This window comes from Salmo trutta, chromosome 28 (genome assembly GCF_901001165.1).
Source record: "Salmo trutta chromosome 28, fSalTru1.1, whole genome shotgun sequence".
In the NCBI taxonomy this organism is placed as follows: Eukaryota; Metazoa; Chordata; class Actinopteri; order Salmoniformes; family Salmonidae; genus Salmo; species Salmo trutta.
In genome coordinates, this window is record NC_042984.1 from 39,820,498 (window position 1) to 39,842,304 (window position 21,807).

At 44.6% G+C, this 21,807-nt stretch overlaps 1 protein-coding gene across 13 annotated transcripts in view; it reads left to right on the forward strand.

Annotated features, from left to right (window-relative positions):
* The window catches only part of LOC115166217 (voltage-dependent L-type calcium channel subunit alpha-1D), an 88,940-nt gene extending 68,210 nt beyond the window's left edge, over positions 1-20,730 (forward strand). For 2 of the 13 annotated variants that reach the window (XM_029720016.1, XM_029720017.1), the window contains exons 26-50: positions 8-154; positions 300-501; positions 579-737; positions 2,056-2,166; positions 2,399-2,482; positions 3,521-3,604; positions 4,970-5,005; positions 5,636-5,764; positions 5,904-5,969; positions 6,067-6,158; positions 6,333-6,492; positions 6,890-7,017; positions 7,251-7,347; positions 7,504-7,606; positions 8,072-8,173; positions 10,319-10,455; positions 12,684-12,800; positions 13,625-14,004; positions 16,813-16,839; positions 17,099-17,239; positions 17,322-17,434; positions 17,541-17,665; positions 17,838-17,972; positions 18,090-18,275; positions 18,401-20,730. In XM_029720016.1, coding sequence (XP_029575876.1) covers positions 8-154; positions 300-501; positions 579-737; positions 2,056-2,166; positions 2,399-2,482; positions 3,521-3,604; positions 4,970-5,005; positions 5,636-5,764; positions 5,904-5,969; positions 6,067-6,158; positions 6,333-6,492; positions 6,890-7,017; positions 7,251-7,347; positions 7,504-7,606; positions 8,072-8,173; positions 10,319-10,455; positions 12,684-12,800; positions 13,625-14,004; positions 16,813-16,839; positions 17,099-17,239; positions 17,322-17,434; positions 17,541-17,665; positions 17,838-17,972; positions 18,090-18,275; positions 18,401-18,688 — 3,349 coding nt within the window. In that variant the 3' untranslated portion in view covers positions 18,689-20,730. The remainder of the gene's footprint in view (positions 1-7; positions 155-299; positions 502-578; positions 738-2,055; positions 2,167-2,398; positions 2,483-3,520; positions 3,605-4,969; positions 5,006-5,635; positions 5,765-5,903; positions 5,970-6,066; positions 6,159-6,332; positions 6,493-6,889; positions 7,018-7,250; positions 7,348-7,503; positions 7,607-8,071; positions 8,174-10,318; positions 10,456-12,683; positions 12,801-13,624; positions 14,005-16,812; positions 16,840-17,098; positions 17,240-17,321; positions 17,435-17,540; positions 17,666-17,837; positions 17,973-18,089; positions 18,276-18,400) is intronic. The other 11 variants (XM_029720020.1, XM_029720021.1, XM_029720023.1 and 8 more) reach the window with 8 other exon arrangements.
* Positions 20,731-21,807: the final 1,077 nt, after the last annotated feature.

A 21,807-nucleotide genomic window follows, 5' to 3' on the forward strand; every position in this document is an offset into this window, starting at 1 on the left:
CACGTAGAGGCACATACATTCTGTATAAGGATGGCGACACAGTGTTGCCTGCGGTCAGGGAGAGGATCTGGTACAACAGTGACTTCAACTTTGACAACGTCCTCATGGCCATGATGGCTCTGTTCACCGTCTCTACATTTGAAGGCTGGCCTGCGTAAGAGCCTCTCACAGATACGCACACGCACACACACACGCAGCGAAAGCGGACGTGAACATACACACTCCTGCGTATGCCTATCCAGACGTTCATTTTGACGAAGCGTCTCACTGATTAGTGTGCGTTTGTTTCTGTGGCTCAGTCTGCTCTACAAGGCCATCGACTCCAACAGAGAGAATATGGGTCCCATCTACAACTACCGTGTGGAGATCTCCATCTTCTTCATCATCTACATCATCATCATCGCCTTCTTCATGATGAACATCTTTGTCGGTTTCGTCATCGTCACCTTCCAGGAGCAGGGAGAGAAAGAGTACAAGAATTGTGAGCTGGACAAGAACCAGGTAAGAGCCTTGTGTGTGTGTGTGTGTGTGTTTGTGTGTGTGTTTGATTAACTCTGTGTTCTCTCTACCCTCTCTAGCGTCAGTGTGTAGAGTATGCTCTGAAGGCTCGTCCACTGCGGAGGTACATCCCTAAAAACCCCTACCAGTATAAGTTCTGGTATGTGGTTAACTCCACTGGATTTGAGTACGTCATGTTCGTTCTCATCATCCTCAACACACTGTGTTTGGCGATCCAGGTGAGTCCCTACTGCCAGCTCTCTATAGCCCTCTATAGCCCTCTATATGCCTACATAGCCCTATATAGCCTTCTATAGCTCTAAATAGCCCTCTATAGCCATCTATATGCCTATATAGCCCTCTATAGCTCTAAATAGCCCTATATAGCTCTCCATAGGCCTATATAGCCCTCTGTAGCTCTTTATATGCCTATATAGCCCTCTATAGTTCTAAATAGCCCTCTATAGCCCTTTATATGCCTATATAGCCCTCTATATGCCTATATAGCTCTAAATAGCACTATATAGCCCTCTATAGCTCTAAATAACCCTATATTGCCCTCTATATGCTTATATAGCCCTCTATAGCTCTAAATAGCCCTCTATAGTTCTAAATAGCCCTCTATAGCCCTGTATATGCCTATATAGCCCTCTATAGCTCTAAATAACCCTAAATAACCCTATATAACCCTCTATATGCCTATATAGCCTTCTATAGCTCTAAATAGCCCTCTATAGCCCTGTATATGCCTATATAGCCCTCTACAGCTCTAAATAGCCCTCTATAGCCCTTTATATGCCTATATAGCCCTCTATATGCCTATATAGCTCTAAATAGCACTATATAGCCCTCTATTGCTCTAAATAGCCCTGTATAGCTCTCAATAGCCCTCAATATGCCTATATAGACCCCTATAGCTCTAAATAACCCTCTGTAGCCCTCTATATGCCTGTATAGCCCTATATAGCTCTAAATAGCCCTCTAAAGCCCTCTATATGCCTGTATAGCCCTATATAGCTCTAAATAGCCCTCTAAAGCCCTCTATATGCCTATATAGCCCTCTATAGCTCTAAATAGAGGGCTATAGAGGGTTATTTCAAATCACATTTCAAATCAAATCAAATGGATTTATATAGCCCTTCTGATGTAAGAAGGGCTATATAAATACATTTGATTTGATTTGAAATTTGATTTGAAATAACCTTCTATAGCCCTCTATATGCCTATATAGCCCTATATAGCTCTAAATAGCCCTCTAAAGCCCTCTATATGCCTATATAGCCCTCTATAGCCTCCTGTAGTCCCCTATAGCCCTCTATAGCCCTCTATAGCCCTCTCTCTGTTCTCTCTCTGTGTCTCTGTGTTTGGATCTATTTCTCTGTCCCTCTATGTCTCTCTGTGTCTCTCTGTGTTCTGTGACATTTTGTCAGACTCGTTAACTCTATATATATATATATAGTCCTATCTAATCATCCTTCTTTCTGTTCTTCAATGCCCCTTTCTCTCTCTTCCTCCGACCCCCTCTCTCTCTCTCTCTCGCTCTCTCCATTTCCTCAGCACTATGGCCAGTCCCACCTGTTCAACTACGCCATGGACGTTCTCAACATGGTCTTCACTGGCGTCTTCACCGTGGAGATGATCCTCAAGCTGATTGCCTTCAGACCCAGGGTGAGTCAGCCAGTCAGGCCTGCCTCTCAGCTTGCATCATAGACCAGTTAACTCACCCCTCTCACTCCTCTGAACCCCCCTGTCCTTCTGTCAAGTGTTTCCCTCTGTAGTATTGACCTTAACACCCCCCCCCCCCCGCTCACCCTTTCCCTCTCTACTTCTTACCCTCCACTGACCATCCTACCCCGCTCCCTACCTCCCCCTGCGGTGCGCTCTGTACCCTGGCCTGTAGGGGTATTTTGGAGATGCCTGGAACGTCTTCGATGCCCTGGTGGTGATCGGCAGCGTAGTCGACATCATTCTCAGTCAGGTAGATGTGAGTATTGTAATAGACCTGCCCTCCTCTCTGCCTCCTCTCTTCCTTCCTTCCTTCCTTCCTTCCTTGCCTCCCTCACCTTTTTCTAGACTCACTCCTAAAGCCAGTCTGTTGGCTCCTTGGCCTAGTGTGGAACCTCTGTCAGGGCTGGTCACCCATAGGTCTTGATCAGGGTTCCCCAACTGGCGTCACGGCCCGCGGATGGTTTTATTTGCCCCACCGCCCATGTTCTCTGAGCAACAAAAAAACAACATTTATTAGTATTTATTTTTTGGGCATCTTCATTTTTGGACATAAAAATAAAATGAAAACACCAGGAAATCAACTCCAAGTGATTTGTATTTGGGAAATCTGTTTCTAAGTACTTCCACGCATGATAGAGGCACACGTGATCATATACAAATGTAAGCAAGGTTTGAAATGATTATGTTTTAGTCAAATATTATATCTGTTTGGGCTTCTTGCGGTCAATATGTTCCGGCCCCCTGACCGTCCGCTCAAGAAAAAAACGTCCCGCGGCTGAATTTAGGAGATGATCCCTGGTCAGGACTGGTGTTGGGTCTAGGTCTATGGTGGCCAGTAACTCAGCACTGTGTAGGCACTGTATCAGTGAGAATCGTATAATATCTTATAGAGGGTTCATAACAGATCATAGTCAGAAGGACTTCATTCACTGTTTCATATGTATAAGTTGGGCTACTTAGAGGTATGCATGACAGAAGCCTGCTGAGGGGAGGACGGCTCATAACAATGGCTGGAATGGAGTTTATGGAATGCGATCAAACATGTGTTTGATGTGTTCGATACCTTTCCATTAATTCCATTCCAGCCCTTACTAGGAGCCCGTCCTCCCCAATTAAGGTACCTCCGGCCGCTTTGTATTCTCACAGACAGTGCCACTCAGACGCTTTTTCTACTTCTTACTGTATTCTTTCATGTCTTAACTCATGTGTATTTTCACATATCTCTATCCTTCTCTTTCTGCTTCTGTTCTCTCTCTGTTCTCTTCTCTTTGTGTCCGTGGTCTGGCGCTTACAGCACTATTTCGCTGATGCATGGAACACGTTTGATGCCTTAATTGTTGTCGGTAGCGTCGTTGACATTGCAATCACAGAGATCAATGTAAGTAGCCATCTTCATGTCACTTGTCCTGTAGCACTATTGGAGGGAATGCCTTGCAATAACATCAGGGCTACATTCAAGATCTCAAAATTGTTTCATGTCCCAGACATGTTCATTAACTATGGTAGGTAGCTCTTTAGAAAGTTGTTGCTCTATCTAGCTGTTTAGTAGCATTGATAATCATGAATGCAACCCTATGATCCTTGGAGATCAAAATGTGGTATGTGAATAATATAAATGTGATGACAACAGATTTATACGATTTTATAATGATAGAATAGTTTTGAAACACTCTAAGGCAGCTGTATTCAAAGTCGAGGTCACTGGGGAATTGCAGTGGGGCCAAAAAAGATACAAATAAACTTTTATTTGTAATAAAATTACTAAATATTAACAGTACAGATTATTGTATGGGACAATATATAAAAGTTGAAAAATGTAATTAAATTGAGTATATGTATTGATTGGTTTCTTTTCATTTTGATTAGAGGGATGAAAATGTAATGAATTGAAGTTTTTTTTAATGTAAAAAGCGAACGATTTTTAAGGTTGTGTCATTAGATTTGGGGTGTGGTGGGTTCGCCAGAAATTCAAGTGGAAAAAAAAAATTGGGTCCCCCGCTGAAAAAGATTGAATACCACTGCTCTAAGGGTTATTGCAATGCCTCCCTCCAATATGTTATCTAGATTAGTGATCCACGCTTGGTGCTGTTCTGTAACTCTGTGTCATCACGAAGTTTGTGTGGCACTGTCTTTTCTTCTGTTTGGAACGCAAATCTAAACACACACACACGGCCTTACACACATACACTTACATGGTAAGTAAGCTAAGTGAAACAATATATTTCTATTAGTCAGGTTAGTCATCTTGTAACAGTCTCATAAATGTGTTTGACCAGTGAGTGACAATCACATTGGATATTTACTTTAATGATTGAAATATTCAACCGAGTTCGTGTTTGTGGGACCTACTCGTTATCTGGTACAGATCACAGTTTTCCTTCTTCACCTGTGTAGAATTGAAGGGCACGTTTTATGTACCCGAACGTGCTACTGTGGTCATACTGTGCAAAGTTATTGTGATTCTGCTTTGCATGAGAGGCAAAGATGATGGTGTCCGGTCGATACTGTTGCTTACTGTAACATGTCTGTTATGGATGTTTTCTGATTCCTGAGTTGTAATTGAAGAAGTTACGATCATATTTTGCTGGGTTGATTGAATCGACGCTGAAGAAATCTAATGACATTGTGAAGCAGTTAAGTCATTATGCCAATAACAATGTCAATGGCTAATTGATGACATCAGTGATATGAGTGATGAAGCAGTCAAGTTGTTAGTGGTTAACCCAGACTTTTTGGTCTCAAGGCCCTGCCAGTGGTGAAGGTGATTGTGGAGCCAGGGGTAAGAAGACCCTTCCACTACCCCACTCTTCCTCATCGTCGTCACCGTCTCAGCACAGAGCTGTTTCTGTTGTCAGTCATGTCGTCACGTTCGTTTGGAATGAAATATGTTCTGAATGATATTCTTTAGTGAGGATTTTTGTCTTGCCTGTTTTGTGGCCCGGTACCGTGGACAAGATCAGTTCTGACTTGGGATCTTGTTTGTGTTGATAGTCGTCTCATTATCAGTCTTTTTTGTTGTGTCCCTTTGTTCATGTTTGACCTGGGATCACGTAGATGCTGTGGTTTTGCTTGTGTCTTAAAGCAGTCATCCAACGAAGCATGTGTCTGGACACTCCCGCCGAGTCTGGAGACACGTCCCTGTATGACTCATAGGAGTGGGGACACTTGTCTTGGGTGGCTACTGTATGTATGTGGCTGTGTATGCATTGCGTTCACACAAGTCAAGGACTGTTGCATGTTCCTCTACCTGAATGCGTACACACATGCACTGACGTGCACCCCCCCCCCCTCCCACACACACACACAAACTGGGTGTTGATCTCTGGCCTGCTCCTAGCTGTGTGTTAAAGCAGCACCATCAGTCCTATGGAGGTTCCACCTCCTGTCTCTCTCTCTCTCTCCGTCTCAGAACACAGAGGACAGCGCTCGCATCTCCATCACATTCTTCCGCTTGTTTCGGGTCATGCGATTGGTCAAGCTGCTCAGCAGAGGGGAGGGCATCCGAACGCTCCTGTGGACATTCATCAAGTCCTTCCAGGTGAGAGAATAATCCGCTCGGGATGACAGAGGAGTCATACGGGTCAGACTGTAACCGTACAGGTGAAGGTGCACCTTCTCTTCCTGAGTCTGAACACACTCCTGAAACGGTCTTTCTCTCTCTTCGCATTCATTCCTAGGCTCTTCCCTATGTTGCCCTCCTGATAGCCATGTTATTCTTCATCTACGCTGTTATCGGAATGCAGGTAACTGACAAACATTTCTCTTTGAATTGACATTATGATTAGCTTATCGCCAGGACTTCCGGGTTTCTTCCGAACACATTGTGTTTGTTTGTTTCAGGTGTTTGGAAAGATCGCCATGGTAGACGGCACACAGATAAACCACAACAACAACTTCCAGACCTTTCCTCAAGCTGTCCTGATGCTCTTCAGGTGTGTGTGTGTGTGTGTGTGTGTGTGTGTGTGACTAGTTTGTGTATTATGTGTCATCATATTGTGGTGTGCTAGGGACACGTTTGGCATCAGAGCAAGCGTACGTGTGTGCGGTTATGGATGGTGAATAGTTGTGGTAGTGTTGGGGTTATAATATGACTTGAATGTTCTCAGGTGTGCTACAGGTGAGGTGTGGCAGGAGATCATGTTGGCATGTCTGCCAGGGAAGCTGTGTGACTCCGAGTCAGACTACAACCCTGGAGAGGAGAGAACCTGTGGCAGCGGATTCGCCATCATCTACTTCATCAGCTTCTACATGCTCTGCGCCTTCCTGGTACACACACACATACACACAGCATGTAGACACACACAAAGTCTTGTACAGCTAACCTTGTGGGGACCGTCCGATGATTCGAAATCCTATTTTCACTAAACCCTAACCTTACCCCTAACCGTACTCTTACCCTAACCCAAAAAACGAACCCTAACCCTAACCCTAGCTCCTATCCCTAAAACTAACCCTAGCTCCTAACCCTAACCGTAATTCTAACCCTAATACTAATTCTAACCTTAACCCTAAACCCCCTAGAAATAGCATTTGACCTTGTAGGGACTAACAAAATGTCCCCAGTTGGTCAAATTTCTGTTTGTTTCGTATACTTGTGGGGACTTCTGGTCCCCACAAGAGTAGTTAAGCACGTCCACTGAGTGTTTTACTACCTCTGTTTCAGATCATCAACCTGTTCGTGGCTGTCATCATGGATAACTTTGACTATCTGACGCGTGATTGGTCTATTCTGGGCCCTCACCACCTGGATGAGTTTAAAAGGATCTGGTCTGAGTACGACCCTGAGGCTAAGTGAGTCTGCAATAACATCTGGACATACAGTACACACACACACACACACACACACACACACACACACACACACACACACACACACACACACACACACACACACACACACACACCTGCAGTCATTCATCTACATTAGTTCTCACTGTGTTGTTTCTGTATTTGGTGTTGCTGTCAGGAGTGTGTTGCTGTCAGGAGTGTGTTGCTGTCAGTGTTGGTGTTTCTGTCTCTTTCAGGGGCAGGATAAAGCATCTGGATGTGGTTACCTTGCTGAGACGCATCCAGCCTCCTCTAGGCTTTGGCAAGCTGTGTCCACACAGAGTGGCCTGCAAGGTGTGCTTATGCACCCACACAAACGCACACATTGTATTCAACACACAGCACAAACACTACACACGTTACACACACATTTTAGACAAGGTGTTCATTTTTGTGGGCTCAATCTTGCCCTGGTTAACTCACACGTTGCATAACCGTAACTCCTTTCAGAGATTGGTTGCCATGAACATGCCCCTGAACAGTGATGGCACGGTCATGTTTAACGCCACCCTGTTTGCCTTGGTGAGGACCGCTCTGAAGATCAAGACCGAAGGTGAGCAGTGCGGTCATTCACCTTTGAGGATAGGCGAGCTTGGTATATTACACTACCTTGGCAGGTAGCCTAGTGGTTAGAGCGTTGGGCCAGTAACCGTATGGTTGCTAGATCGAATCCCAGAGCTGACAAGGTAAAAGTCTCTCGTTCTGTCTCTGAACAAGGCAGTTCCTGTTCCTAGGCCGTCATTGAAAATAAGAATTTGTTCTTAACTGACTTGCCTAGTTAAATAAAGGTTAAAAAATTACACTACCTTTTATAGTAGGGGATGTAGTACTGCCTGTAGCCACAAGAGGGTGCTGCTGGGAGCTGACACAGTGACGACGTCTGAATGAGGACACGCAGTCTGTGGGACACAGTCGTCATACAGTTTCTCAGAATGTTCTCTAAATACTCTTATGCAGTGGCCCACTAAATGGCTAGTTTGATTGGTCCAACACATTTACAGAGTGTTTGATTTCCTAGGCAACCTGGAGCAGGCCAATGAGGAGTTGCGAGCGGTCATCAAGAAGATCTGGAAGAGGACCAGCATGAAGCTGCTGGACCAAGTGGTGCCCCCTGCTGGCGGTCAGTAGAATGGCTCCAGCCTCTGTGATGTCTGTCTCCAGTAACTGGACGGTAGATGTAGCGTTACCTCATGGCTAGCCTGGCTACAGAGATGTGGCAGACTGCCCTGCGCACCCACACTCATTTGGTATGTGCACTTTAAACATACAAATGCGCTGTGCAGACGCACATGCATAAGCAGTGTTATTGCTCGTGCACTGTGTGTGTGAGGTCAGGGTGGCAATCCTATACTCCAGGCTGACCTGCGACAAAGCTTTCCCTCAGCAGTGGTATTACACACAATACATTCATGGGACTTGTTGCATAGAGATACATGGATCGCTAACAGCATAGGCTATTAGCAGTCCCACCTTAAGGATCAACTCATTCATTGACATTAGTGATCCATTGTAATGCTGACCTAGTGAAACAGTTTGCGTAGACTAATTATTGACAGGCAGTCGAGTCCTCTCTTCCTGTTTTCATGTGTCAATAGATGTTATAGCCTAGTCGTTTGACCACAGATAAGAGCGGGATCAGATAAGAGGAGCAGACAGTCACTTCAGTTCAGAGGAACTCACCTTATCTGACTCTTATCTTTCCATCCACACCGAGTGTGCTCATATCGAAGGTCATATCGGGGGTGCTCCTATAAGTCTGTAACCTGTACAAGTGTGTAGTGTGGAAATGGAAATGTTTTTTTTGGTTTTGTTGCGACACCCTCAGAGAGTGGGGTCACAGCCAGGGATCGGCCATTATTGACAGCGACCCTGAAAATGCTCACTGCAGCCTGACTCTGGGGCTCCCTATTGATAGTCAGCCCAGGTTCAATCTGATATGGCACCCTATTCACTTTCTCGTGCACTTAGTAGTGTTCTTTATAGGAAGGGAGGGAATATGATTCCGGTTAGGACGCGGACTCACAGCACCCATGTGTTTCTGTGCAATGCCATGCTCAGCTGTTTTGCTGTGTGTTCTTTTGTTGTCTCCCACTTGGTTGTCCTGAGCCGTACTGTCCTAAACAGTCTATGGTGTCATGCTGTGCTGGTGTTGACCATCCTGTGATGTTTTCACTGTTCTCTAGTTTGCTGCAACCCACCCCTATTTGTCGTATTCATTTTATTTTCCTAGTTGTCATCTGCTGCACTATGCTTTGTGCTTTGGCTCTGATGCTTTGGCTCTGATGCTTGGCTCGTTTTAGCACTGCATGCTCTGCTATAACTACTAACTCATCTTGGTCTCTCTCTCTTTCTGGCTAAGCTTCTCTTCTCCACAGCTTTCCCTCCTCTTCCCTAGTCTCTCTCTCTCTCTCTCTCTCTCTGCCGTCCGGAATTTCCTGCAGCAGTTCTGTTTTTGGCCGGTGGCATGAAACTATTGTTGCCGCTCTCTCCTGTGCCTTATGTCCCCAGTCTGCTTACTAGCTAGCTGAGTGACACAGACCGCTGCTTCCTCTGTTCTCTACTGCTTCCCTGGCCTGCGCGTCGCTTTTCACAACTTAGATATACTAGTCTCTCTGCTGTAGTCTTCTTGTTAGATGCTTCTAACTGTGGCGGTATCCCTGTACTGTAGCTAACTAAGCCTTAGGTAATAACAGCAGTACTGTAGTTGGATGTGTAGCTAGCTGTGTGGTAGACTTTAGTGAGATGTGATTGTGAATATAAGGTTGGGACTGTATTGAGTTGAGGCTAGTGTCTCTTTGTTGTTTAAAATTCTATGTTTCAGATCCGTTCATATTTTGATAATGCCACAGATACTCTCTAGTGGGTAGAGCTGCTGATGTTGTTTTGAGAGGACTGGTCGGCTGATGTAGTGCTGGAAGTTTCTGTTGGCTGTCTGTCAGAAGGTCAGGCCTGTGCTCGGCTATGTTCTCTGTCACCACAGATCCAGGTACAGATACAGGTCCAGGAAGAGAGCTGAGAACCCGCTGATGCTGTCACACTGGTCTGGTAGACACCAAACTGCAGTGTAGTGCTTGGTTAAAGTCCCATTTTGTTTTCAGGCTTTTTTGATTTCATATTTGATACGTTATATGCCACAGACTGCTTTGCACAAAGCTCAGGGATCCCTAGAAAGTCCGCTACAGTGCCTAAGAATGGTGGATAATACGGTAAGTACGGCGTGGTGCGGTGCTGACAGTGGAGGCGTTTGTGTGGTCTGTTCACTCAGATGATGAGGTAACCGTGGGGAAGTTCTATGCCACCTTCCTGATACAGGACTACTTCAGGAAATTCAAGAAACGCAAAGAGCAAGGCCTGGTGGAAAGAAACTCAGTCACCAGCCTGAACTCCACCATCGCCCTGCAGGTGAGTCTCAACTTCTGTACCGGACTGTACCATTTTACCTCTAGGGTTGTAAACACGAACAAAACTCCACTATTATGGCCAATCTGTATGTAACACAAGTCAATATTTTTTAACTGCATCTACAGTTGAAGTCGGAAGTTTACATACACCTTAGCCAAATACATTTAAACTCAGTTTTTCACAATTCCTGACATTTAATCCTAGTAAAAATTCCCTGTTTTATGTCAGTTAGGATCACCACTTTATTTTAAGAATGTGAAATGTCAGAATAATAGTAGAGAGAATTATTTATCACATTTCCAGTGGGTCAGAAGTTTACATACACTGAATTAGTATTTGGTAGCATTGCCTTTAAATTGTTTAACTTGGGTCAAACGTTTCGGGTAGCCTTCCACAAGCTTCCCAGAATAAGTTGGGTGAATTTTGGCCCATTCCTCCTGACAGAGCTGGTGTAACTGAGTCAGGTTTGTAGGCCTCCTTGCTCGCACACGCTTTTTCAGTTCTGCCCACACATTTTCTATAGGATTGAGGTCAGGGCTTTGTGATGGCCACTTCAAAACCTTGACTTTGTTGTCCTTAAGCCATTTTTCCACAACTTTGGAAGTATGCTTGGGGTCATTGTCCATTTGGAAGACCCATTTGCGTCCAAGCTTTAACTTCCTGACTGATGTCTTGAGATGTTGCTTCAATATATCCATATAATTATCCTACCTCATGATGCCATCTATTTTGTGAAGTGCACCAGTCCCTCCTGCAGCAAAGCACCCCCACAACATGATGCTGCCACCCCGTGCTTCACGGTTGGGATGGTGTTCTTCGGCTTGCAAGCCTCCCCTTTTTTCCTCCAAACATAACGATGGTCATTATGGCCAAACAGTGCTATTTTTTTTGTTTCATCAGACCAGAGGATATTTCTCCAAAAAGTACAATCTTTGTCCCCATGTGCAGTTGCAAACCGTAGTCTCGCTTTTTTATGGCGGTTTTGTAGCAGTGGCTTCTTCCTTGCTGAGCGGCCTTTCAGGTTATGTCGATATAGGACTCGTTTTACTGTGGATATAGATACTTTTGTACCTGTTTCCTCCAGCATCTTCACAAGGTACTTTGCTGTTGTTATGGGATTGAGTTGCACTTTTCACACCAAAGTACGTTCATCTCTAAGAGACAGAACGCGTCTCCTTCCTGAGCGGAATGACAGCTGCGTGGTCCCATGGTGTTTATACTTGCGTACTGTTGTTTGTACAGATGAATGTGGTACCTTCAGGCGTTTGGAAATTGCTCCCAAGGATGAACCAGACTTGTGGAGGTCTACAATTTTTTTTTTCTGAAGTCTTAGCTGATTTCTTTTGATTTTCCCATGATGTCAAACAAAGAGGTACTGAGTTTGAAGGTATGCCTTGAAATACATCCAAAGGTACTCCTTGAAATACATCCACAGGTACACCTCCAATTGACTCAAATGATGTCAATTAGCCTATCAGAAGCTTCTAAAGCCATGACAGAATTTTCTGGAAATTTCCAAGCTGTTTAAAGGCACAGTCAACTTAGTATATGTAAACTTCTGACCCACTGGAATTGTTATACATTGAATTATAAGTGAAATAATCTGTCTGTAAACAATTGTTGGAAAAATAACTTATGTCATGCACAAAGTAGATGTCGTAACCGACCTGCCAAAACAATAGTTTCTTAACAAGAAGTTTGTGGAGTGGTTGAAAAACGAGTTTTAATGACTCCAACCTAAGTGTATGTAAACTTTCGATTTCAACTGTACCTGTAGAACTCAAAAGATAATGACCTTTGAAACAACAACTGATGACATGACTTACAAACCCAAATATGGGTGCTGTTTTAGTAAGATAATGACACATTGATAAGGGTAAACAATATGTAACTGCAAGTTAGCGATAAATCACACTGAGTAGTGCTTTGCCCAATCACCACTGGACATCGGCAAAGCAACAGGCCACTGCAGCTGAACAAACACAATTCTCTGGCCTGCACTTTGCTATTTCACCTCTGGCCATGCTTACAGCTGCAGACTATCCCTTTTCTTATGAGAGATAAAGAGAACAGTGCTGTGTACACACCCTGCATTATCTGCATTATCTATAGCTTTACAAAGCACCTGTATGTCTGGTCTGAGGGTCTTTGTATGTACAGTTCACATGCGTGTATCTCTGTGTTTGTGTTCCTGCCGGCGCTCAGCTGCTCTCTTGTCGTCATTGCAGGCCGGCCTCCGCACACTGCATGATATTGGGCCTGAAATCCGCCGAGTCATATCATGTGACCTGCAAGACGAGGGCCTTGTAGAAATTAACGCAGAAGACGGCGACGAGATTTATAGGGTAAATCACTGTCCCAGTTCATTCAATAAGCGCGCTTGATTTAGCTCACCTGACACTTTCAGTGGGTGGGGTTCGCTTTTTACAGCCAATGGAATGGTCTCGAACTCTGTTTGTGGTTGCTGGGTGCGCAAAATCAAGTGCCTATTAAAACAGGTCCTTTGTTGGCCCACGGTTTGGGAAGAGCTTGCTTGCCTGTTAGGGACTGCATGTTTATAGTGTGCTTGTTAGCAGTAGGTGAAGTTTGCTGAGGGAGCTAGGTTACGTAAGCTCAAACCCACCCATGGCAGCTGTCATCAGGTTAATTGACTCATAACTAAATGTCAAGGATAGTTACATTATCTTTAAACTTCTAGCAACCCAAAGGTTGCGTGTTCGAATCTCATCATGGACAACGTTAGCATTTTAGCTAATTAGCCACCCTGCCACTACAGTACTTACTACTTTTTAGCTACTTAGCATGTTAGCTAACCCATTCCCTAACCTTAACCTAACATGACTCGTGACCCGGGTTCGCTTCCGGCTCCCTCCATTCGATACAATAACACTCATATTGCCTGTGAACCCAGAGCATGCAGATGACAGAGTTGTTCAACCCAGTGGTTTTTAAAGGCAGTCCTCTGTCATAGCATGTTTAGCGCAAAAACGAAATGCACGGTTAATTATACACCTTCATTATCTGTTGAACATCATTTAGTGAAGATTGGAATTAAGACCTCAATGACAAAGTGCCCTGCCACCAGGACAGACCCAAAACCAGTGGTTAAGTTTAGTCACTGTGTTTATTATGGTTATTTGTACTGTCGGTTCTGACAATGTCTCTACAGAGGAACGGCGTGATCTTCTCCAACCACACCAATCACGTTAACGGGGACCACCGGGGTTCCGCCCACCAGACAAACGTCACTCAGCGGCCCCTCCAGGTCCCTCCGCCTTCCTGCCACGCCTCCTTGGAGCCCTCCCAGGTCGGCTCTGAGGAAAGGGCAGGCGAACCCCACTGGTACAACAACTACTACTACCCCAAATCCCCATTATCCTCAAACGCCAACCTTAACAATGCCAACGTGCACCCTATGCCCTCCCTGACCAACGGGGGGCAGCGCCGCTGTCTTCGCCGTGAGCACCCGTCCACTAATGGGGCACCCTCTTCCAGCTCGCACCGCAAGATTGTTGACTTCGACACCCACACCACGGTCCAATCTGCAAGGTAACTTAAGATTCTTCTTTCTTGGCTAGGTCTCTCTGGTAAAAGAGGTCTCTTTTATTTAACTAGGCAAGTCAGTTAAGAACAAATTCTTATTTACAATGACGGCCAAACCCTAACCCAGACGACACTGGGCCAATTGTGGGCCGCCCTATGGGACTCCCAATCACGGCCCGGTTGTGATACAGCCTGGAATTGAACCAGGGTCTGTAGTGATGCCTCTAGCACTGAGATGCAGTGCCTTAGACCGCTGCACCACTTGGGATGAGCCCCCCAAAAAATATTATGGTTTTCTCCATCTTTAATGCAGTAGTCATTCAATGCTGGTAATAAACTAGTTGATTATTTTAGTTGTGATTTCATGTGTGATGAGCACACTGGTTACCTGCTTGCGTAATGCCTAGGAGCTGTGGAGCACCAGTGTTGTAAAGTACTTAAGTAAAAATACTTTAAAGGACTACTTAAGTAGTTTTGGGGGGTATCTGTACTTTACTTTAATATTTATATTTTTTACAACTTTTACTTTTACTTCACTACATTCCTAAAGAATAATAAGTTACTTTTTACTCCATTACCCTGACACCCATAGAATGGATATTTTCAGTACCATTAATTCATGCACCACTAGGGCCTCTATTCAATCTATCTAGCTGAAGCGTTACCGATTGCGCAATAGAAATGTAAAAGAAATATCAGATTAAGCCGACATATGCAGCGTTCACCGTGAACGCTAATGTGGGAACATTGCCTTTCAGTTTCAATCACGCTGCAACGAGGAACTTCAGCGATACGGATTGAATAGAGCCTAAGAGCTCTTCATGTCAAAATCCTGGATTTGGGTGTATTTATCAGCAACACACAAACACACACACACACACACACACTCCAGACCCATTCATTCATGACCACCTGACCTCACCGCTCCCGGTTTCCTCTGTATCCATCCACCTACCTTTCTTATTCATCACAATACTTTATATCATCTGACCATCTCTTACTGCAAGGAATCATCACCAAATCTACTCTACACACGGATGATACATACAGTAGGGGAAAAAAGTATTTGATCCCCTGCTGATTTTGTACGTTTGCCCACTGACAAAGAAAGGATCAGTCTATAATTTGAATGGTAGGTTTATTTGAACAGTGAGAGACAGAATAACAACTAAAATATCCGGAAAAACGCATGTCAGAAATGTTATAAATTGATTTGCATTTTAATGAGGGAAATAAATATTTGACCCCCTCTCAATCAGAAAGATTTCTGGCTCCCAGGTGTCTTTTATACAGGTAACGAGCTGAGATTAGGAGCACTCCCTTAAAGGGAGTGCTCCTAACCGCAGCTTGCTACCTGTAAAAAAGACACCTGTCCACAGAAGCAATCAATCAATCAGATTCCAAACTCTCCACCATGGCCAAGACCAAAGAGCTCTCCAAGGATGTCAGGGACAAGATTGTAGACCTACACAAGGCTGGAATGGGCTACAAGACCATCGCCAAGCAGCTTGGTGATGAGGTGACAACAGTTGATGTGATTATTCGCAAATGGAAGAAACACAAAAGAACTGTCAATCTCCCTCGGCCTGGGGCTCCATGCAAGATCTCACCTCGTGGAGTTGCAATGATCATGAGAACGGTGAGGAATCAGCCCAGAACCACACGGGAGGATCTTGTCAATGATGTCAAGGCAGCTGGGACAATAGTCACCAAGAAAACAATTGGTAACACACTACGCCGTGAAGGACTGAAATCCTGCAGCGCCCGCAAGGTCCCCCTGCTCAAAGTTTGCCAATGAACATCTGAATGACTCAGAGGACAACTGGTGAAAGTGTTGTGGTCAGATGAGACCAAAATGGAGCTCTTTGACATCAACTCAACTCGCCGTGTTTGGAGGAGGAGGAATGCTGCCTATGACCCCAAGAACACCATCTCCACCGTCAAACATGGAGGTGGAAACATTATGCTTTGGGGGTGTTTTTCTGCTAAGGGGACAGGACAACTTCACCGCATCAAAGGGACGATGGACGGGGCCATGTACCGTCAAATCTTAGGTGAGAACCTCCTTCCCTCAGCCAGGGCATTGAAAGTGGGTCGTGGATAGGTATTCCAGCATGACAATGACCCAAAACACACGGCCAAGGCAACAAAGGAGTGGCTCAAGAAGAAGCACATTAAGGTCCTGGAGTGGCCTAGCCAGTCTCCAGACCTTAATCCCATAGAAAATCTGTGGAGGGAGCTGAAGGTTCGAGTTGCCAAACATCAGCCTCGAAACCTTAATGACTTGGAGAAGATCTGCAAAGAGGAGTGGGACAAAATCCCTCCTGAGATGTGTGCAAACCTGGTGGCCAACTACAAGAAACGTCTGACCTCTGTGATTGCCAACAAGGGTTTTGCCACCAAGTACTAAGTCATGTTTTGCAGAGGGGTCAAATACTTATTTCCCTCATTAAAATTCAAATCATTTTATAACATTTTTGACATGCGTTTTTCTGGATTTTTTTGTTGTTATTCTGTCTCTCCCTGTTCAAATAAACCTACTATTAAAATGATTGACTGATCATTTCTTTGTAAGTGGGCAAACATAGAAAATCAGCAGGGGATCGAATACTTTTTTCCCCCACTGTAGATAGTATGTTACCTGTGGTGTTATTTCTATGATGTTTCACCCTTTTTTGGTGGTCATGTTTATTGTTTCATATGTCTCGGATTATTATTTCTGTGTCTCACATTACGGATTATGTCTCGTCTTTGTTATTGCATGCCCTTCTTGTCCCAAATACAAATTCCCTTCACCACCACTTGCTTGGACAGGAGGCGCTACTATGAGACCTACATTAGGTATGTGTATGAAACTACTGTGTCACCCCTTAACGACCCCAATCTTTCGTTGGTTTATAATGAGCTGTGAGCAACACCCCCCCCCCCCCCCAAAACATGAATGATATACTATTGATTATGGTTGTAAACCATTTGACGAATTCATCTGTATCTTCGTTCAAATGCAGGGCTTTAGTCTGTGATCTGTATGTACAGTTACGTCACTTTTTCCTCAATCGCCCCTCAACTTCTGGTCGGACCTTTGACCTTTTGACCTCAGGTCAGAATCAGGGGGTGTTCGTTACCCTACCGCTCGTAGAGAGGAGCCAGGGAGGGCAGACAGTGATGATGACAGAGGCTCTGGAGAATACTTCAGCGGGGAGGAGTACCAGGAGGATGACATCATGTTGCACAAAGACAGGTATCACCATGGAAACCACTACGTCCTCTACTGTTCCTGCTGTTGACAAAGGTGGTTGTTTATTGATGATGTTGTTGTTCAGGATGTCCCATAAGGAGTATCAACCGGACAGTCTCTGTGATGACCACCAGCAACCCATTTACCAGGATGGTGGGCGGTCGCCGAAGCGATGGTTGCTCCCCTCTACACCCCAGGGTGAGGTCCCTTGGTCACTGATTGGCTGATAAAGAGGATGATGTAACACTTGTAATTACGACCCATAGCTGTAACAAAAAAGGGTCTCTTGTGTTTGAACCTCTAGCCCTCCACAGACCCTCATTCAACTTTCATTGTCTGCGGAAACAAAGCAGCCAAGACGATGACATCCCCTTGACCCCTTCCATTCCCCTTCGAACAGCTCTACCCCTGCATCTGCTGCAGCAGCAGGTAGGTACCACTGAACCAAACACACACAACCAAACTGATGCTTACCCTTATATGCACCGAAATATGCTAGACAGGACTCACTACACATACAATATGCACCGGTCTTCATCTAGGCAATAGAATAAAGGTATGGTTTGACCCCCTTTAACCCCTTCATTAATCTGTTGCCAAGGTGATGGCAGTGGCTGGTCTGGACTCCAGCAGAGTCCAGCGTCTCTCTCCATCACACTCTCTACGCTCCTGGGCCACGCCCCCCGTCTCCCCCAGCAGCAGGGACCACTCCCATTACTACACACCCCTCATCCAGGTGTGTGTGTGTGTGTGTGTGTGTGTGTGTGTGTGGTAAGCAATGGCTGAGTGTATTGAGAGATACTGTACATGTGTGACCGTAAACGTGTGGATTCATGTGTCTGTATTTGTCCAGGTGGACTGGCGTGGGCTGAGCAGTGTGAGTAGCACCCCTGGCTCTGTGAGAAGGAGCACCTGGTACACTGACGCCCCAGAAGCCCCCCTAAGCCGTACTTACTCCCCCTCACAGCTCCAGATCCCACCAGAATACCGCAGGCAGTACCACCAGAACAGAGGCAGTGCTAACAGCCTAGTGGAGGCTGTGAGTAGCCCTGACACACACACACACACACACACACACACACACACACACACACACACACACACACACACACACACACACACTTTGATTGATTGAATGATTCATTTTTCCCTCTAATGTTTCAGGTGTTGATTTCAGAAGGACTGGGGAAATACGCCAAGGACCCCAAGTTTGTGTCGGCGACCAAGCACGAGATCGCGGACGCCTGCGAGATGACCATCGACGAGATGGAGAGTGCCGCCAGCAACCTGCTGAACGGCAGTATGGGTAATGGGGCGGGGCCAACGGACACAGTGACTTCCACAAGCCTCAGGGAGCGCAATCTCGAGGACTACAGCGATGAGGAGCCGGACACGCGTGGGAAATACGAGGAGGATCTGACTGATGAGATGATATGCATCAGCACCCTATAGCAGTCCCTCACACTAGACACAGGCTGCGTCTGACATGGCACCCTATTCCCTATAGTGTGCTTCCAGTGCACTATATAGGGAGCGATGTGCCTTTTGGATGCAGCCAACAACCATACAAACAAACAAGAGAACAAAGTGCCTTTCTTTCTGTGGAATGAATGGATGGATGAAAACACTGCCAGCTGGAGAGGAGTGGCGGGATGGAGGGATGGAGTGGCACGCCAAAGATCCAACTTCAGAGGAGTCCCGCCCCTTTCTCTCCGTCTGTTTTGCAGCACCCAATGAAGCAGAGTGAAGTATAAGACGAGGTTGTCCCAAAGGGGATGTAGTAATGTTGGGTTTCCTCTTCAACGACTTCATATTTTTTCATACAGAAATCACATATCAGTGAAATTAAGTTCCAATCCTCAGCCATACCCCCCCCCTCCCGCCTCCCGTTTGCCTTACCCTCTGCACAAAGATACTAAGTGTAGTCAATCATAGACTGAGAGTGGCGGCCATTTTACAGACCGCATTTTGAAACTGTGAACGACCAACATGAGAAAACGGTGTACTCCAATATCGCACTCACTCCTGCCCAACCAATCAATCTTCAGGGATGACTTAGCAGCCATAATATTTTAATGAAAGGAAAATCTATTAAGTTGTAGATATATTTTAAACCCTCTTAAAAAATATATATTATTTGAAAGAGATACTTTATATGTAGTTATGTATGGGTCGTTACAGGTATAACATATTCCCCATGCCTATGAAATAGATAAGTATCGTTTTATTTGGAATGAATATGAAATTATATTTTATGTTTAGACTTTTTTCCCCACTACTTTAAGGGGATTCATGTTGATTTAGAATGAATATGTCAAAGAGGTACTTTATCTCAAGTGCGTGTACAGTTTGTTTCTACAGAAGTAGGGTTTGCCATTTACCAGCTTAGCTCACTGCCAACAGAAAAGAACTAGTAACGCCAGGTTAGTGGGTTTGATTCCCAGGATCACCCATATGTAAAATGTATGTACGCAATGACTAAGACGCTTTGGATAAAAGCGGCTTCTGAAGGGCTTACATAAGGACAACTCGGTACTATCATGGAAATGTGTTTCTGTCCTCCCAACCTTTAATGTGCAACGAAAGTGCTCTTTCAAAAAACACCAAAAGGTAAATATATGCTTTAAAGACACAGCTATTGCCAAGAAAGCTGTACGATTAAAATGCGTTTTCCCCAAACGTGTCACGGTCAGCATAAACCCGGGTCACGTCAGGGATCTTTGTGAAATGGCGTCACGAAATGTAAATTCCTTGCCAATGGAATATTGTTTACAACGACTAGGGTTTCCTCAGCATAACTACCAGCTTTCTCTCGACACAGAACAACGCTCTCAGTTCAACACATGAATGGTGGAGGGCATTTTAAGATGGCCGCCAATAGTGATGGCCACTCTGTGGGTGTTTTGACTAACGGGGTTAAAATCCTGACATAGTGATAACAATACCCACTGCATTAGAAGTTATATCACTGGTTCAAGTATATTTCAAATGAATTTCAAATGTAATTAAGATGGTGAGACTGTACTTTTCCCTGTACATCGTTACTGAGACCTTTGAATCAGTGATCTGCCAAGTGATAGGTGACGGTATATTCCACAAAATTAAAATCATCTTTATTTATACTGTATGCCAATGATTGAAGAAAAAAAAGACAACTTTGAAACAGAAAAGGTTTGTTATACAACTTGTGCAATTCACAGCTTTATTTTTTTTTGGACTACTTCTGTTTTAAAGATGCATTGAAATGTTGATGGTAATGTTAAAAACCTGTACAGAATGTGTAAATGAGTTAAAATGATTCACTGTACTTGAAGATTTCTACCCGCTAACGTTACAGCTAATTCCACTTAGTAGCAAATTAGTTTTACCTAAAAAATGTACTTTTTATTTATTTTTTACATTTGCTTGAGTCTCTTGAATATTTGCCTGGAAATACAAATGGACTGCTGATGATTTTCTAATGTTCACAACTGAATAAACTCTACGGCACTAAATGCCTCCAGAGGACAGCATCTGTGCTCTACGTACTCAGCCGGCAGGAATTAGAAAGATAATCAAATCTTACAAGGATTTCTAAAGAATATTATTTTCACAATCACAGCTGTTCTTGAGTCTGCGCTAAAAATCGGTGTGCAAAGCATTCATGTAAGGTCCTAGATTCAATCAGCTCAAGGGCTCTACTCAATCAGATCCACTTTACCTGACATCCGCATAGTGGTTGTTTTGACGATATTGGAGGTGGAACTGCGTTAGAAATGTCGAATCCACCAGCGGTCCTTTATACCTAAAGTGGGCATTGCCATTGGTTGCACGGAGTCGCATTAACAGAAATCCCATGCAGCCTTGTTTACAAGTTTGAACACTGGAATGTTGAGATGTAATCTACACCTGGATTAGGCTGATAGAAATCCTCATTTCGTTTAATGATTTTCATTTTTAGCGTCATTTCTATATAGCCTACATTTCCTGGTTCTGAACTTCTAACGTAACGGGGAGCGGCTTCGTGACAATGATCACAAGAGCAGCTGCTCGCCAATCTGACAGCTCCAACGCAGTTACACCTCAGACACTGCCAAAACATCCGCTGTGTGGGTGTTGGCTATCGCCGGTTCACGCTTGATCTGATTTAATCTAGGCCCGAGATGACATCTCACATTCCAGTGTTTGAACTTGTAAACAAGGCTGCATGGGATTTCTCTTAATGTGACTCTGTGCGGCCAATGGCAATGTCTGTTTTAGGTATAAGGCCGGGAGCCACTTGTGGATTTGACAGCTCTAACGCTGTCCCACCTCGGACACCGCCAAAACAACAACTATGCGGATGTCGGCTAAAGCTGATCTGATTGAGTAGAGCCCTACGATTTAGAAGTCACATTGTTAAGGCTAGCATGAACATAAGGGTTAATAGTATGCAAGTGTATGAGAATACTACTGTAACATATTATTGCAGCTCTGCTCAAATTAAGCAATAAGGCACAAGGGGGTGTGGCCAATATACCACGGCTAAGGGATGTTCTTATGCATGACGCAACGTGGAGTGCCTGGATACAGCCTTTAGCCGTGGTATTTTG